This window comes from Onychostruthus taczanowskii, unplaced genomic scaffold (assembly GCF_017590055.1).
Source record: "Onychostruthus taczanowskii isolate IOZ18803 unplaced genomic scaffold, ASM1759005v1 scaffold207, whole genome shotgun sequence".
In the NCBI taxonomy this organism is placed as follows: Eukaryota; Metazoa; Chordata; class Aves; order Passeriformes; family Passeridae; genus Onychostruthus; species Onychostruthus taczanowskii.
The window spans coordinates 426,921-443,679 of record NW_024499318.1 but is presented as its reverse complement, the minus strand read 5'-3'; the positions used below and the strand labels follow the sequence as shown (position 1 = coordinate 443,679).

The 16,759-nt window shown below is 66.3% G+C and overlaps 4 protein-coding genes across 5 annotated transcripts in view; 3 read left to right on the top strand and 1 right to left on the bottom strand.

Annotated features, from left to right (window-relative positions):
• Positions 1-485, top strand: part of RPRD2 (regulation of nuclear pre-mRNA domain containing 2) — a 14,149-nt gene extending 13,664 nt beyond the window's left edge. For both annotated transcript variants that reach the window (XM_041403923.1, XM_041403922.1), the window contains one exon: positions 1-485. This exon is cut by the window's left edge and continues 1 nt beyond it. In XM_041403923.1, coding sequence (XP_041259857.1) covers positions 1-184 — 184 coding nt within the window. In that variant the 3' untranslated portion in view covers positions 185-485.
• Positions 486-1,193: 708 nt separating this feature from the next.
• TARS2 (threonyl-tRNA synthetase 2, mitochondrial) lies at positions 1,194-6,133 on the top strand. Its single transcript, XM_041403940.1, has 18 exons — positions 1,194-1,304; positions 1,421-1,635; positions 2,053-2,176; positions 2,316-2,437; positions 2,511-2,628; positions 2,834-2,895; positions 2,966-3,044; positions 3,151-3,294; positions 3,372-3,470; positions 3,671-3,837; positions 3,913-4,075; positions 4,148-4,285; positions 4,357-4,434; positions 4,519-4,619; positions 4,934-5,035; positions 5,347-5,419; positions 5,516-5,630; positions 5,982-6,133. Exons 1-18 carry the CDS (start codon positions 1,248-1,250, stop codon positions 6,128-6,130), a joined length of 2,106 nt encoding a protein of 701 aa, XP_041259874.1. The 5' UTR covers positions 1,194-1,247; the 3' UTR covers positions 6,131-6,133.
• Positions 6,134-6,757: 624 nt separating this feature from the next.
• On the top strand, positions 6,758-11,399 carry ECM1 (extracellular matrix protein 1). Its single transcript, XM_041403949.1, has 7 exons — positions 6,758-6,994; positions 7,525-7,596; positions 7,885-8,183; positions 8,839-9,204; positions 10,095-10,315; positions 10,549-10,636; positions 11,194-11,399. Exons 1-7 carry the CDS (start codon positions 6,955-6,957, stop codon positions 11,365-11,367), a joined length of 1,260 nt encoding a protein of 419 aa, XP_041259883.1. The 5' UTR covers positions 6,758-6,954; the 3' UTR covers positions 11,368-11,399.
• A 659-nt stretch (positions 11,400-12,058) lies between these two features.
• CTSK (cathepsin K) lies at positions 12,059-15,318 on the bottom strand. The gene is given in 9 exon segments (XM_041403945.1): positions 12,059-12,585; positions 12,667-12,772; positions 12,856-13,021; positions 13,099-13,317; positions 13,394-13,549; positions 13,626-13,748; positions 13,879-14,023; positions 14,974-15,010; positions 15,013-15,318. Coding segments are annotated over 9 exon segments (1,320 nt in total). The 5' UTR covers positions 15,281-15,318; the 3' UTR covers positions 12,059-12,485.
• Positions 15,319-16,759: the final 1,441 nt, after the last annotated feature.

Genomic DNA, 16,759 nt, shown 5'->3' with positions numbered 1-16,759 from the left:
GCACCGGGACCCCGGCGGCCGCGGCTCCGTGCTGCTCCGCGCGCCCCGCGCCGAGTTCCGCCCGCGGGAGCCCTTCGGCGGCAGAGACCCCTTCCAGAGCCTGAAGCGGCCGAGGCCGCCCTTCGGCAGAGGGGGGGCTCCCTTCTTCACCCCTAAACGCCCCTTCTTTCCTCCCCGGTACTGACGCAGCTGCTGAGGCTGCCCTTTCATTTTTCTCTTTTTTTTTCTTTTCTTTTTTTTTTTTTTTTCCTTAACGACCCCTGTAACCTTCTCCTAAATTAAACGTTCTGTACTTTTCGGTTGGTTCTAGCCCCAGCCCGCCCTCCCCTGCCCCCAGCATTGGGTGAGACAAGAAAACAAGACACAAAACGATGTTTTAACGACAAGAAAGCCACGTTGCTGTTAAATAAAACCTTCGGTAGTAGTTGAAAGAGTTAAGACAAAGAAAAAAAAAAAAAAATTAAAAAAAAGGAAAAACTCTGAAAGCTTCGAGAGGAGCGCTGAGTGGTGTTGGGGTGTTGGTTTCCAGCCCATCCCCAAATTGCTGCTGCAGGGAGGGGAGACCCCCCTGTTCCTCCTGTCTGCCAAAAACACCGAAAGAAGGCAAAAAAAGGGTCGAGGAAGCCACCCGAAGCCACCTTGGAGCTCCGTGGGACTGGCAGCAAGAGGCCCAAGCGTGTCCCCCCTGCTCGGGAAGACTGTGCTTGGCTTTGGGGTAATTTGGGGATCTTTGGATTTTTTGGTTTGTTTTGTTTTTCCCCCCCCGGGATCACTGTTGACTTTCTACGTGTGTGTATATAGCAATCACTTTTTAATTAATTCCCTCTGGGATCGTTCACCACACGCAGCCGGAGCCCTGGGGGGGCTCTGGGGGGTCCCCCCAACACCCAGGGCCGCCCCCGCGGCTTTTATATGAAGTTGGGATTTTACTTGATTTATTTTAATTTTCTTTTTTTTTTTGGTTGGTTTTTAGTTGCCTCCATCGTACCTGTTTGATAACCGGTGTGGGCTTCAGGATCTGCATAAAAAGTACCAAACCAGCCCTCGGCGGCTCCGTTCTTTCTCGCGTGCGCTCCGGACACCCCCGCCCCCTCCATGGTTCCGTCCTATCTGCGGCGCTCCCGCCTGAGCGGGCGAGTCCAACGCAGCTTCCGCGGGGGGGGGGGGGGGGGTCTTCCGGGGGGGGGGGGGGGGGAGGTTGCTCCCGCCTCGTCCCCGGTTCCGGCGGAACGGGCGGAGCCTCGGCCATGTCCGCCCTCGCCGGGTCGCGGCTGCTGCTGGCGGGAGCCCCGCGGCGACACCGGGTGCGCTCGGGACCCCCGGGACTCCCCATTCCCCTGCCTCATGGGACCCCTGCCCGCTCCCCCCGGGCCCTGCGCCAAGGGCCACCCGGTGACCCCGCGCTGCTCCCCGTCCCCAGGTGTCCGGGCCGGAGCCCGAGCGCCTCCGGCTCTTCCAGCGGCTGCGGGCGGCGGCGGCGGAGCGGTGGGACGGGCCCGGGGATGGGGATGGGGATGGAGCCGGGAGCGGCCGCCTCCCACCGGGATCGCCGATCCGCATCGCGCTGCCCGGCGGGCGCCGCCTGCCCGGCCGGGCCCTGCGAACCACCCCGTTCCAGGTGGCCACGGAGCTGGGGTACGGCCCGAGGGCTCCCCACGCTGTCCCCGCACGGTCTGCAGCGTCCCCGTGATCCCCGCAGAGTCCCCGCAGGGTCTCCACGATGTCCCCGTGGTGTCCCCATGGTCCCCACAGAGTCCCCACGAGGTTCACGGGGTCCCCACAATGTCCCCGTGGTGTCCCCATGGTCCCCACAGAGCCCCCACGAGGTTCACGGGGTCCCCACAATGTCCCCGAGGTGTCCCTGAGATTTCCCACAGAGCCCCCACAAGGCCTACAGGGTCTTCTCAATGTCCCCATGGTCCCCACAGAGTCCCCACGAGGTTCACGGGGTCTGCAATGTCCCCGTGGTGTCCCCATGGTCCCCACAGAGCCCCCACAGCCTTTATGGGGTCCCCCCCCAGTGTCTCCACGGCCTCTCTGGTGTCCCTGTAGGGCTGGCCTGGCCGAGGTGGCGTTGGTGGCCCGGGTGAACGGGACCCTGCAGGACCTGGACCGGCCACTGGAAGGTGACACCGACCTGGAGCTGCTCGACTTCTGCACGCCCGAGGGGCGGGAGGTGAGCCCGGGGGCCTGGGGTGCCGGACCCGCGCCCTGCTCCCGTCACAGCCCCCGTGTCCCCAATGTCCCCCGTGTCCCCAATGTCCCCCGTGTCCCCAATGTCCCCCGTGTCCCCCGTGTCCCCTGTGTCCCCCCAGGCTTTCTGGCGCTCCAGCGCCTGCGTCCTGGCCGCGGTGGCAGAGCAGTTTTTCGGGGCGACGCTTTGCAGCACCCAGGCCACCGAGGACGGCTTCTTCTGCGACATGCACATGGGCAGCAGGTAGGGCCGGGCAGGTGCTGCGGGGTCCCCAGGGTGTCCCCAGCGTGTCCCCAACGTGTCCCCGTGCCCCCAGGACGGTGCAGAGCGCGGAGCTGCCGGTGCTGGAGGAGGCCTGTGCCGCGTTCGCCCGTGCCCGGCACCGCTTCGAGCGCCTCGAGGCCACGCGCCAGCAGCTGGCTGAGCTGCTCCAGGTGTGTCCCCCTCCCCAGAGTGTCACACTGGGGACATTGGGACCCTCCTGGCTGGGGTGATGCTCATCAGGCCCAATGTCACCCCCCCTTGGTGTGACCTGTTACCACCTTGGTCCTTCACCCCAGCACGGTGTCACTCCCCCCTCGGTGCCACCCCTCTCATGTCCCCAAGCCCACCGTCACCCCCCTCGCTGTCCCTCCTCAGCACAACGCCTTCCAGCTGCAGCAGCTCGAGGAGGTGACGTCCCCCACGGCCACGGTCTACAGGTGAGCACAGGGGACGTGGGGTGGCCGTGGGTCACCACAGCTGTCCCCACTCCGTCTGTTCCTCCCTCAGGTGTGGCCCCCTGCTCCAGCTGTGCCACGGGCCCCTCCTCAGGCACACGGGGCTGATCAGAGCCCTGCGGGTGCTCACGGTGGGTGTCGGCTGGGGGTCCCATGCCCTGCCCCGCTGCCATCCCCCCATACTGCGGGTTTTGGGTGGGGTCCCCGTGCCCCTCTGATGTCCCCCTGTGCCCTCAGAGCTCGGCTGCGCTCTGGGGGGGAGCTGGGGGTCAGTCACTGCAGCGTGTGGCCGCCGTGGCCTTCCCCAGCACCCGGGAGCTGGAGCAGTGGGAGCGGGCACAGGAGGAGGCGGCGCAGCGGGACCACCGCCGCATCGGGAAGGTGAGCCCTGCCGGGGGCTGGGGGACCCTCACAGCCACGGGGATCCCCCCCAGTAACGCCCTCCCTCCCTGCTGCAGGATCAGGAGCTCTTCTTCTTCCACAAGTTCAGCCCTGGCAGCTGCTTCTTCCTGCCCCGTGGTGCCCACGTCTACAACACCCTGGTGGAGTTTATCCGGGTACGACCCCCGTCATCTCCTTGTCACCCCATCCCCACCACAGCCGGGCACTGCTGTGCCCCCCACAGACCCCGCTGCACCCCATACCCCTCTCTGCCCACCCTGCACCCCACAACTCTCGCCCTCCCCACTCCCTGCAGCCCCCCGTGCCCGATGCTGTGGGGCTGAGCTGACGTCCTGCCCTGTCCCTGTCCCCGCAGAGCGAGTACCGGGCGAGGGGCTTCAGCGAGGTGGTGACCCCCAACCTGTTCAGCCCCCGGCTCTGGGAGCTCTCGGGGCACTGGCAGCACTACAGCCCCCACATCTTCTCTGTCCCTGCCACCCCTGAGACCCTCTCCCTCAAACCCATGAACTGCCCGGCCCACTGGTGAGTCAGGCGGCCCTGGGGTGCCCGGGGGGGGGCTCCTGGGGGCAGCCTGTCTGTCTGTCTGTCCGTCCCCAGCCTGATGTTCGCCCACCGGCCGCGCTCCTGGCGGGAGCTGCCCCTGCGCCTGGCGGATTTCGGGGTCCTGCACCGCAACGAGCCCCCCGGGACCCTGACGGGGCTGACGCGGGTCCGGCGCTTCCAGCAGGATGATGCCCACATTTTCTGCACCCTGGAGCAGGTGTCTGTCCCCCTGACGTTTCCCTGTCCCCCCCAGAATGTGTCACCTGCCCCCCTGACAGCTCTTTCCCAGCTGGAGAGCGAGATCGATTCCTCGCTGGATTTCATCCGCGCCGTTTACGCCGTCCTGGGCTTCTCCTTCCGCCTGGCCCTGGCCACGCGTCCCGACGGATTCCTGGGGGACCCTGAAACTTGGGATCGTGCTGAGCAGGTGGGATGGTGCCCCCCACCCCTGTGCCCCCTGCTCTGTGCCCACCTGACCCTCCCAACCCACCCCTGCAGCAGCTGGAGCGGAGCCTGAAGAATTTCGGGCAGCCCTGGGAGCTGAGTCCGGGGGACGGCGCCTTTTATGGGCCCAAGGTGAGGCATTTTGGGGAGGGGGGGTCCCTGAAGGGGACAAACCAGGGCCCTGCAGGAGCCTCCCTGTCCCCTGATTCCCTACAGATCGATATCAGGATCAGGGATGCTCTGGGGAGGCACCACCAGTGTGGCACCATCCAGCTGGATTTCCAGATGCCTGAGAGATTCGAGCTGGAATATGCCAGGTGTTGGGAGGGGGGGCAGGACTGGGGATTTGGGTGGGGACAGGATTGGGCTGTGATTCAGGATTTCTGGGGGGGGGGATCAGGGTTTGGGCTGGGGGAGCAAGATTGGGATTGGGGAATGTTGGGAGGGTGGAACTGGGGACTGGGAGGGGGGTCAGGATTGGGGTGGAGGGACAGAAATGGAGCTGGGGGCGTCAGGATGGGGATGGGGAAGGCAGAATTGGGGATTTGGGGCACTGGGATTGGGATGGCAAGGCAGAACTGGGGGGCGTCAGGGGGGTCTCCCTGCCCCCCTGACCCCCGTTTCCCCCCAGCCCCAGCGGGACCCCCGCCCGGCCCGTGCTGGTCCATCGGGCCGTGCTGGGCTCCGTGGAGCGCATGGTGGCCGTGCTGGCCGAGAGCTACGGCGGGCGATGGTGAGGGGGGACCCCAAAAACACCCCACAGCTCACCCCCAGTCCTTCGGGCAACCGCCAGCCCCTGGGACACGACCCCCAGAAGCACCCCCAGTTATCTGAGCCCCCTCAAACCCAGTGTCACCCCTTTTGGGACAGACGCTCCCCAGGTTTGGGGACACTCAATCCCCACCACACTCTGGATCCCTGAGACACCTCCATCTTTGGGGTCCTTCCATCCTGGGGACTCCCCTGCAACCCTTGGGGCACCCCCTCCTTGTGTGTTGCCCCCTGTCCTCCCCAGTGTCCCCCAGTGACCTCTGTGCCCCCCAGGCCCCTCTGGCTGTCCCCACTGCAGGCCATGGTCATCCCACAGACCCCCGAGGTGGAGGACTATGCCCGGGAGGTGAGTGTGTGACCCCCCTGTGCTCCCATCCCCTGTGACCCCCCCGTACCATCCCTCCCTGCCCCCCCGTGCCCCCCACTGACTCTGGGGGTGCAGGTGCAGGCAGTTCTGAGGAGGGGGGGCCTCCTGGCTGACCTGGACGGGGACCCCGGGACCACCCTGGCACGGAAGATCCGCCGGGCCCAACTCGCCCACTACAACTTCCAGTTGGGTAAGGGTGGGGCGTGGCCTGCAGACCCCCCAGGACCCCCTTGGAGCCCCCCAGGACTGGCTGGACACCCCCATCCACATCCTGGGTGCTGCTGGGGAGGAAAACTGAGACCCTCCCCTGGGAGCCCCCACTGTGAGACCCCCTCAGGAGCCCCCCCCAGGAGCTCAGTCCCCCCTTGGGAATTCACCAGCACCGCCCTGAGATCCATTCGGGACCTTCCCAGGAGTGTTTTAGGGACCCCCACCCCCTTTGGGAACCCCCTGGAGTCCCTACCCTGGACCCTGCGGGGCGGTGGGTGCCTGTGCGGGTCGGGGGGCTCGGGGACCCCCCCTGACAGCCGTGCCCCCGCAGTGGTGGGGCGGCGGGAGCGGGAGCGCGGCACCGTCAGCGTCCGGAGCCGGGAGAACCGGCAGCTCGGCGAGCTGGAGCTGCCCCGGGTGCTGCAGCGGCTGCAGGAGCTGCGGGACAGCCGCGTCCCCGACGCCGAGCAGCGCTTTTGAACCCCCCCCGTTTCTTCTCGAGACCCCCCCCCAACTCAATAAACCGCTGGAAAACTCGCTGGATGTCGTGGGAGCTGAGACTGGGGTGCTCGGGGAGGGGGGCAGCGCCTTGGGGACCCCCCCAAAATCCCTGGATACGCTCCCCACGAGGCTCGGGTGGCGATTCCAGAGCTCTCATTCCCAGGTTTCCGTTCCCACCTCCCTTCCCTGTCCCGAGCTCCCCCCGGCACTTCTGGGTCCTTCCAGCCGGGATTTCCCCCCCGCCCACGCGTCGGGGAAAGTGGGGGGGTTGCGCAAAGCCCGAGCCGCAAACGCCCTTGGGCAATCGGGGGGGGGACACGGGGGTGTTTCCCCCCCCACACCCCAAACACCTGCCCGGCCGGGTGGGCACGATTTGATTATCCCGGGATAGGACTGGAGCCCCCCCAGCCCCGCGATCCCCCTGTCCGTAGGTGACCAAGGCTGTGACCCTCGGGGACATGAGCTGAGGGACCCCCCCCCTCCATGTCCGGGGGTCCCTCTGGAGGGTGGCCCTTCAGCCCCCCCAGCGCCGGGGGTGACTCAGTGGGTGGGGGCCCCAAAACGGGGCAAAACCCACAAAAATGTGGCCTGACCGCTTCCACGGGGCTGTCCCAGCCCTGCTGGGGGGGGTCCGCCCCTGGCGCTGTTTGGGGGTGCGGGATGCAGCGCAGCCCCCCGGGGTCCCCCTCCCGGCTCTGCGGCGACGTCAGGCCGTGACTCAGCCCCGCGGGATGTGGCCCCACGCCCGACCCGGCCCTTCATAAGGCGGCGGAGCCGGCGCTGACCCTACAGCTCCCGACGCCATGGCGGCCTTCGGCCTCTTCCTCCTCCTCAGCGCCGCCGGTGAGTCCCCGCGGGCCCCACCCAGGGCCCCCCCGGGCACCTGGGACCCCTTCCCGAACTGCTGGGTCCCTTCCCCGGACACCTGGGTCCCCTTTTTGAACACCTGAGATCCCCCGCTGAGATCTGGGGTGCCCTTTCCGAGCTCGGGGTCCCTTCCCCGGGTATTTGGATCCCCCCCTCCCGAACTCCTGGAGCCCACCCGGGACACCTGGGCTCCCGTCCAGGTGTTTGGGACACCCCCACGGACACCTGGCTCCCCACCCCGGATGTCAGGGCTGCTGCCCACACGCCTGGATCCCTCCCAAATGCCTGGAGCTCCCTGTCCCAAACAGCTGCATCCCTCCTGGGTCCCCTTCTCCAGCTCCTGGGGACCCTCCTCAACTTCTGGGACCCTTCCCAAATAGCTGGGCCCCCTCCCCATTATGGAGCTCCAAGCCCACAGGTCTGGGGGTGTCCCTGCTCGCTGTTCCATGGGTGGGGGGATGGAGGGGGTGACCCTGCTGACCCCCTGTGTCCCCCGTGGGTGACAGCGCTGGCATCGGGGCATCTGCAGCAGGTGGTGCAGGAGAGCCTGGACCTGCGGCCCCCCAACATCAAACAAGGTGAGGGGACAAAGGGGGACACCCGTGGGGACAGGGGGATGCTCGTGGGGGGGATATGGATGGAGGGGACACGGGGGGGGTCAGGGTTAGGGGTGGAGGGACGTGGGGACATGGTGATGGAGGCGAAGGGGGACTCGGATGGGGGGGACACGGGGTGGGAGCGACATGGGGACGCTGAGGGTTGGGCACAGGAGTGAGACCACAGGGACAGAATGGGGAGAGGGGGGCACACAGGGACAAGGCCCCCCCCCGCCCCCCGCCCTGTGCCCACCCGCTCCCCTTTCCCAGTGCTGCAGCAGGAGCAGGACCTCGAGGTGCCCCCCGACATCCTGGTGGGGGGGGCCATGTTCCCCTCGAGAAGCCCCCCGGTGTGGGGCAGCGCCCTGGACGGGTTCCCCCCCGCCTGGCCCATGGCCGCCACGGTCACCGAGCACTGCCGCGACCCCCCCACGCTGCCGCCGCCGCTGCTGCTCCCCCCGAACGCCTTCGCCCACCTGCGGCGGCAGGCGGCCGCGCTGGCAGCGCTGCGGCCCCGCATGAACGATTGCTGCCGGCACCACAGCCCGCTGCCCTGCGCCCGCCGCGCCGTGAGTGGGGACACCGCGAGGGGACACCCGGGGGAGCAGGGCTGAGGGGACGGGGACAGTGAGGGGATGGGGACACTGAGGGGACAGGGAGCACTGAGGGGATGGGGACACCGCGGGAGGGGACACTGCAGGGAGGGGGGGACACTGAGGGTATGGGGGGACTGAGGTGAAAGGGACACTGAAGGGATGGGGACACTGAGGAGAAGGGGACACCGCGGGGATGGGAGGGGGACACTGAGGGGATGGGGACACCGAGGGGATGGGAGGGGGACACTGAGAGTATGGGGAGACACCGCAGGGGTGGGGGACACCGTGAGGGACACGGGAACACCGCGGTGAGAGGGGACACCGCGGGGATGGGGGGATCGCGGGGAGTGGGACACTGTGAGGGACACGGGGACACTGCGGGGATGGGGAGATCACGGGGAGTGGGACACCGTGAGGGACACGGGGACACTGCGGGGATGGGGGGATCGCGGGGAGTGGGACACCGTGAGGGACACGGGGACACTGCTGCAGGGGAAGACACTGGGGCCGGTGTAACGTGGGGACACCGCGGTGGCGGGGGGGCTAGGGGGCCGGGAGAGGGGACTGTGCCCTGCGGAGGGCGGGACACGGGGTGACACCGAGGGGGCCGTGTCCCCCTGCCCCGCAGTGGACGGACGTGCTGGACGGCTTCTGCACGGATGAGTTCGGGGTGAAGACGCGGCAGTTCCACTGCTGCCGCCGGCACGGGGCCGCGCGGCGCCGCTGCTTCGCCCAGGAGACCCCGGCCCCCACCTGGGACCCCGTCCCCACCTGGGACCCCAATGCCGCCTGGGATTTGGTCGCCGAGCCGCCCTTTCCTCCCGGCGAGCCCACGGCCACCAACCTGGGCAACATCTGCGGGCTGCGGGCGCTGCGCCCCGGGACCCCCGGCCCCGGTGGGCGCTCCGGGCCCCGCGTGCGGCTGCGGGTCCGGCTGGAGCGGGAGTACGGCCGCTGCTGCCGCAACGAGAGCCTGAGCTGCGCCCACAACGCTGTGAGCGGCGACACGGGGCGGGGGGACAAGGACGGGAGGGAGGGGCTGAAGGGTTCGGGGGGCTCCAGGGCTTTGGGAGGGTCTCAGGTGTCAAAGGATTGGGGGGGCGCAGGTGACCGGGAAAAGGGCGCAGGTGTTTGGGAAAGGGACTGAGGTGTTTGGGAAAAGGGACAGAAGTGTTTGGGAAAAGGGAACGAGGTGTTTGGGAAAGGGACAAAAGTGTTTGGGAAAGGGACAGAAGTGTTTGGGAAAAGGGACTGAGGTGTTTGGGAAAAGGGACCGAGGTGTTTGGGAAAAGGGACCGAGTGTTTGGGAAAGGGACAGAAGTGTTTGGGAAAGGGATCCAGGTGTTTGGGAAAGGGATCCAGGTGCTTGGGAAAGGGACTGAGGTGTTTGGGAAAGGGACCGAGGTGTTTGGGAAAGGGATCCAGGTGTTTGGGAAAGGGATCCAGGTGCTTGGGAAAGGGACTGAGGTGTTTGGGAAAGGGACTGAGGTGTTTGGGAAAAGGGACTGAGGTGTTTGGGAAAGGGACCGAGGTGTTTGGGAAAGGGATCCAGGTGCTTGGGAAAGGAACTGAGATGTTTGGGAAAAGGGATCCAGGTGCTTGGGAAAAGGGACTGAGGTGTTTGGGGACGGGACCGAGGTGCCCGGGCTGGCACGCCGGTATCCGGGGAGTGGCCCCAGGTGTCCCGGGAATGACCCATGTGCCCGGAGCGTGACCCAGCCACTCAGAGGCCGGGAAGGCTCCCAGGTATCCGGGAAGGTGACAAACGTGTCAGGGAGGGGCCCCGGCATCCGGGGAGGGGACGGAAATGTCCCAGGGATGACCCAGGTGTTCGGGGGTCCCAGTATCCGGGCAGCCCCCTGACCCCCAGCTTCTCCTCCGCAGTGGCTGAAGGGGCTGAATCGCTTCTGCCGGGAAGAATCATCGGTGAAGACGGGGCAGCACCGGTGCTGCCAGCGGGGGGGTCCCCGGGCCAGGGGTCGCTGCTTCGCCGCCGCCGCCCCCCACCCCGAATACGACCGGGAGCTGCACAACGTGAGCCTGGCCCGGCCCGGCCCGGCCCTGCTGCGCTCGCTCTGCGGCCCCACCAGGCTCTTCACCAAGACGTGAGTGACCCCAAAACAGCCCGCGGGGACAGCGCGGTCCCTCCTCTTGGGGGGTCCCAGCTTTGCAGGACCCCTCATCCCCATCCCCGCCGTCCGGGGCTCTCCATTGCTCGGGGAGGGGACGCAGCAGCCCATCCCCCCCGCCTTAAACCCCCTTGGAGGTGACCCCCGTGTTCCCCCCCGTGTTCCCCCCCGTGTCCCCCCCGTGTTCACCCCCGTGTCCGGGTCCGCAGGCGGCCGGTACCGGAGCTGCTGGGGGCCATGACGGCTGCGTGCTGCCCGCTGCCCCCCGAGGAGCGCGGCGCCTGTGCCCGGGAGCAGGTGAGTGCCCGAGGGGCTTAGGGGCGCCGTGGGACCCCCAGAGCCGCCCTGACCCCCATCCCCATTACCCACAAGTAAGTGCCTGAGGGGTTTAGGGGCTCTGGGGGATCCCCAGAGCCGCCCTGAGCCCCGTGCCCATTACCCACAAGTGAGTGCCCGAGGGGTTTAGGGGCGCCGTGGGACCCCCAGAGCCGCCCTGACCCCCATCCCCATTACCCACGAGTAAGTGCCTGAGGGGTTTAGGGGCTCTGGGGGATCCCCAGAGCCGCCCTGAGCCCCGTGCCCATTACCCACAAGTGAGTGCCCGAGGGGTTTAGGGGCGCCGTGGGACCCCCAGAGCCGCCCTGACCCCCATCCCCATTACCCACAAATGAGTGCCCGAGGGGTTTAGGGGCACTATTGCCCACAAGTGAGTGCCCGAGGGGTTTAGGGGCGCCGTGGGACCCCCAGAGCCACCCTGACCCCCGTGCCCATCGCCCACAAGTGAGTGCCCGAGGGGTTTAGGGGCGCTGGGGGACCCCCAGAGCCGCCCTGACCCCCGTGCCCATCGCCCACAGCTGTCCCAGGGCATCGCCACGCTCTGTGCCACCCCCCGGGACGCCTGGCGGGACCCTCAGGGCTGCTGCTCGTGGGAGGAGCCCGAGCGGCGCCGCTGTTTCGACAACACCTACCTGAGCCAGGTGAGCCTGGGGGCCGCCCTGGCGCCCCCGCCCCCCGGCCACGAGGAGTGAACCCCTCCCGGAACGAGGGAACAATAAAGATGCTGCGGTGTCACCTCTGAGTGTCCCTGGTTTTGCTTTTGGGGGATTTCCTTATGCCTCGCTGTCTCCATTGTTTCAGGGGGGGCCCCCCCCCGGATCTCAGCCCCATTCCGGGGTGTGGCGGGGCGTGGGTGGGTATTGGGGTGTTTGCACTCTTGGGGTGTGTCAGGCCTGCTGTGATACCCGTGTTTGGTTTTGGGGTGTGCTGTGGTCACCGCGCTCAGCCACGCGGGGCACGCACGGCCTCGTGCCCCCCCAGGGGGTCTCTGTGCACCTCTTCCCTGGATTCTTGTGGCCCCACAGTGTCATTGTCACTCGTGTCCCCACCGTGGCCACAATCACGGGAGGTTCCCAAATCCCTCATGGGACCTCAGGGTCCCCAAATCCCCCATGGTGCCCCCCCCCCCCCCCAGCCACGGCTGACACTCCCTGGGGAGGGTGTGGGGGACTCTGATGGGGCTGGGGGTGTCCTGTGGGTCCATCCACCCATCTGTCCTTCCCTGTGTCCTTCCCAGAACCACCCCCTCCCCAGATATTCCATCCACCCATCCCAAAATTCCAGCCTATTCTGCCCCACAAGGGGCTCTTTCCCCCTTTGGGAAAAGGAAGAATTTTTCCCACCCCTGTGGCCCTTTCCCAGCACGAAGCAAACCAGTCCAAGCCTTATTCCCAATTTTAGTTGAAAAATAAAGTCATATCATTCTCAGCAGCCTCCACTGGGATACAGGGTGGAGGGAGAGGGATCTGTGTTCTCCACTGGGAATATTCCACCTCCACCCCAGGCCTCCTGAGGCAGAGGCTGGTGTGGAACCTGTTTCCTGAAGCATGTCTGGCTGGATTGGCCTCCACAGATCAGGCCAAGCACAGTCCATGGGAAGGCAGAAGCCAACATGGCAAAGTGTGGAAAAAATAAAAGAGTTGAGGGGACTCATCTCCCATTCCCTGCAGGTGAAGAGGGAGTGTCTCCCCCTTCCCAGGGGAAACTTCTCACGGAGACAAAGAATTCCCCCCGGGAGCACGGTCATCTTTGAGGCTGGGAGGGAAGAGGCCAAGCTGGAGGGCAGGGCAGTGGGTAGGGAAGGGCTGGCTCACATCTTGGGGAAGCTGGCCAGGTTGGCCACACCGCAGGCGTTGTTCATGTTGCGGGCCAGGAGGACGTAGCCCTTGTTGCCCCATTCCTCGCCCCAGCTGCAGGGTGGAAGAGCAGAGCCTGAGCCTCTGGAAGAGCCCCAGCCACCTGCAATTCCCAAGGCATCCCAACCCCTGTACCTGTTCTTGATGATCCAGTGCTTGGTGCCCTTCTGTGCCCCGTAGCCCACGGCCAGCACGGCGTGGTTGATGTTCTCAGCGTTGCAGCTCTCGTCGTAGTACACGCCTTGGGGACACAGCCGGCGTCACCGGGCGTGCCTCAGCTCCCCCAGCAGCCCCGCGCCCCCTGAGATCCCCCCGGCCCCTCACCCCTGCTGTAGAACTGGAAGCTGGGCAGGCTGGCATCGATGCCCACGGAGATGGGCCCGATCCTGGCCACCGCCCTCTTCAACGCCTTCTCGTTCCCCTCGGGAATCTCGCGGTAGCCGCGGCACTTGGCCGCCTTCCCCGTGGGGCTGTACATGCAGCTCTCGTCCTGCGTGGGGCCGGGAAGGTCAGGGGAGATGGGGATGGGAGGGACGGAGGGGGATTTGGGGCTGGCCCCCCTCACACCTGGCCGATGTAGGGGTAGGAGTCCTCGGAGTCGATGCCGCGGTTCTGCCGGACGTACTCGAAGGCGTTGGTCATGTACCCGCCGCCGCAGCCGTCGTTGTTGGCCACGCAGTCCACCAGGTTTTGGGGGCTGAGGGACAGCAGTTTGCCTGTTTTCCTCTTCAGCTGCCCCTCCAGGGCGCCCACCGAGCTGAAAGCCCAGCACGAGCCACACTGGCCCTGTGGGGACACAACGGGTGGCACCGGGGTGACACCGGCGTGACACCGGGGTGACACCCTGCTGCAGGCACCTCACCTGGTTCTTGACAGGGGTCACGTAGCCTTTCTTGCGCCAGTCCATGGCAGCCGGGGCCCTCTCGCTCCAGTCGGGGACAAAGAGTGTCTCGTTGTGGCGTTGGCGACCACGGGGCACCTTCAGCCCGGTCATTGTCCTCACCACCTCCTCGCTGGTCTGAGGAAGGAACCCCGGTGGGTGGGAGCACCCACAGGGGCTCAGCCCCGCTCTGTCCCCCGCCAGGGACACCCACCATGTCGCCCAGGTGGTTCATGGCCAGCTCGAAGGTGTGGACGCCCAGGGAGTGCTCCAGGTTGTGGGTGTTGATGTATTTGAGGTTCTTCTCCCAAATCAGCCTCCGCGTCACCTCGTCCGCCTGCGCCGGGGGCGAGACGGTGCTGGGACAGGGGTCCTGCCCGTGTCCCCCACCCTCGGGACATCCTTGTGCCCCAGCACCCCACCCTGGGGACGTCACTGGGGGTCCCAAGCACAGAACCCCCCCGTACCTGGCCGTTGTACTGCTTGTGGTGGGTTTTCTTCCACAGCTCCCACTGCGCGTCCAGTTCTGGCTCTGGGTGCAGCTGGGCCAGCGCCGTGGGGACCAGCAGGGCCAGCAGCACGGGCCACCACATCCTGGGGACCAGCTGGATGCTGGGGACAGGGCACAGACTGAGCCAGGGGGGCTGGGTGGGGGTAGGACTCTGTGCCCACCCTCCTGTGGGACCAGAACACCCTGCACACCCTAATTTGGGGCTGGGACTCCTTCCTCCCTCAGTTCGGGGCTGGGACCCTCTGCACACTCTGATTTGGGGCTGGGACCCCCTGCACACCCTGACTTGGGGCTGAGACACTGCACACCCTGATTTGGGACCTGCACCACCTGATTTGGGTCTGGGACCCCCTGCACACCCTGATTTGGGGCTGGGACCCCCTGCACAGCCTGATTTGGGTCTGGGACCCCCTGCACACCCTAATTGGGGGCTGGGACACCCTGCACACCCTGATTTGGGGCTGGGACCCCCTGCACAGCCTGATTTGGGTCTGGGACCCCCTGCACACCCTAATTGGGGGCTGGGACACCCTGCACACCCTGATTTTTTTGGGCTGGGACGCTCTGCACCCCCTGATTTGGGGCTGGGACCCTTTCCTCCCTCGATTTGGGGCTGGGACCCCCTGGCTGAGCTCTGGGACCCCTTCCTCCCTCCATTTGGGGCCAGGACACCCCCGCGGGCAGGGCTGGCCAGGCGCCGGCATCACATGAGCCGGGACAGCTGGTTCCCGTTACCGCTCCCGTAACCGGCTCGTTCCGGCAGCCCCAAGCCGGGGGGGAGTTTTGGGATGCAGAAGATGCAGGAGGGGGCACATCCCACCCATCCTGCCCCTCCCTGGTTCACCCAGCCCCCCGTGGCACAGCAGGACCTGGGACACTCCCCCGAGCCGGGGACCCCCAGGTCCGCTCAAAGTAAAGTGCCTCAGTTTCCCTTTTTGTGCCTCCCAAGGTCCCACATGGGACCCGATTCTCTTCCATTCCCATTGGGATGAATTTCCCTGCGGAAAAAGGCACCCAGCGCCCCCCCGGGGGACCCCTCCCCGCCGCTTACCGAGCACGGAGCCGTCGGTGGGAGCGCCGGGACGGAGCCGCTGCGCTTTTATGCTGCCGGATTGAGGAAGTTTGGAGGCAGCCGGAAAATTTTGGCAAGCATCGGGTTTGGATGGGCTGGAGGGAAGGAGGGGACAAGGAGGGGGGACGCGGGGGCTGCCCCCGGCTTCACGTGATGCTGCGGGACGAGCTGAGTCAGCACCGGCGCGGGGCCGGTGGCGGCTCCTGCCCGGGACATCCTCCCGGTGCGGGACCTTCTCCTGCCCGGGACATCCTCCCGGTGCGGGACCTTCTCCTGCCCGGGACATCCTCCGGCCCGGGACATCCTCCGGCCCGGGACATCCTCCCGGTCCGGGACCTTCTCCTGCCCGGGACCTTCTCCTGGCCCTGGGATGTCCCCCAACCCCAGCATCCTGCCCTGGGGACGCCCTCCTGTCCCAAAGATCCTGGCCCCAGGGACACCCTCTTGTCCTGGCATCCCACCTTGGCTGCCCTGGGGACATTCTCTTGTCCTGGCATCCCACCTTGGGGACATTCTCTTGTCCCGGCATCCCACCTTGGGGATGTCCTGCTGCCCTGGGGGACACCCACCTTGTCCCCAAGTCCTCCCCGTGCCCGATTCGGACGGGGCTGAGCACCCAGTTCCTTCAGGAGCAGCCTGACACGGCAGCTTGGGGACATCGTGTGACAGCAGGAATGGAGGGCAGGACCCCCCCACCTCTGTCCCCAGTGTCCCCAAGCCGGTACCCAGCTTGGGGAGGGGTCCCAGGCCGGGGGAGGTGGGGCAGGACGGTGCTTTCTGCAGTGATTGTCACCTCGTCACGCGGCTCCTGCCAGGACAAGGAGGAAGGTCCCGGTGGAGCCATCCCAGACATGTCACACTGGGGACATCGACATCATCATCGTCACTGTCATTGTCACCCTCCAGCCATGGGAACAAGGACAGATCATCCCAGGGAGCAGCAGGGGAGAGGGGCGAGGGGGGACGGAGCAGCACCAAGGTGGGGGTGGGTCCCTGTCACCCCTTCCCCACGGGGGTCCCCAAGAGAGGGGCCACTCCCCTGTGACCTCTGTGGGGACAAGGGGGCTGAGTCACCCCGGGGCTCCAGGGCAGAATCATCCCCTGGAGCACGAGGCCCTGACGTGGCAGTGAGTGACCGGGAACCGAGGGGACAAACGGGGACAAACGGGGGGGTACGAGGGGTTTGGGGGGCAAAATGGGAGGAGGAGGCTTATGGGGGGGAAATGGGGGTCAAAACAGGGGACAAAACAGGGAGGGAATGGGTTTGGGGATCAGAACAGAGAGGGGATGGGGATTTAGGGACATTCCTCCAAGAGGCAGAAATGAGACAAAGGTTGGAAAAAGGGAAAATCTCTTGTTGGAAAATCTCTGCTGCCCAGAATCCACTGGGCTGAGGTACCTGGGGCTGGGGCACACCCGAGGGGGGTTCAGTTCCTGTCCCCCCAGGGAGTGTGGGACAAAATTCCCCCCAGGACCAACACTGGAGCTCCCTAAGAGGGGGGAAAAGACCCAGCCTGTGCCCCCCAGGAACCCTATCAGCCACTCCTCATCCTCCTTCAACAGATCTGGCTGCTCCAGCTGCTTTCCTTCTCCCAGGAGCTGGAAAATTTGGTGGGGATACAGCCATGGGACCTGCAAGGGATCAGGGAAATTGGAATTTTCCTCCTCCTTGAAGGACTGAAGGGGAAGGGCCCAGGATGTGATGGGATTGCTGGGAAGAGACTCCCTGGATAATGGGACAGGGTGGATCACAGGTTTCTTCAGA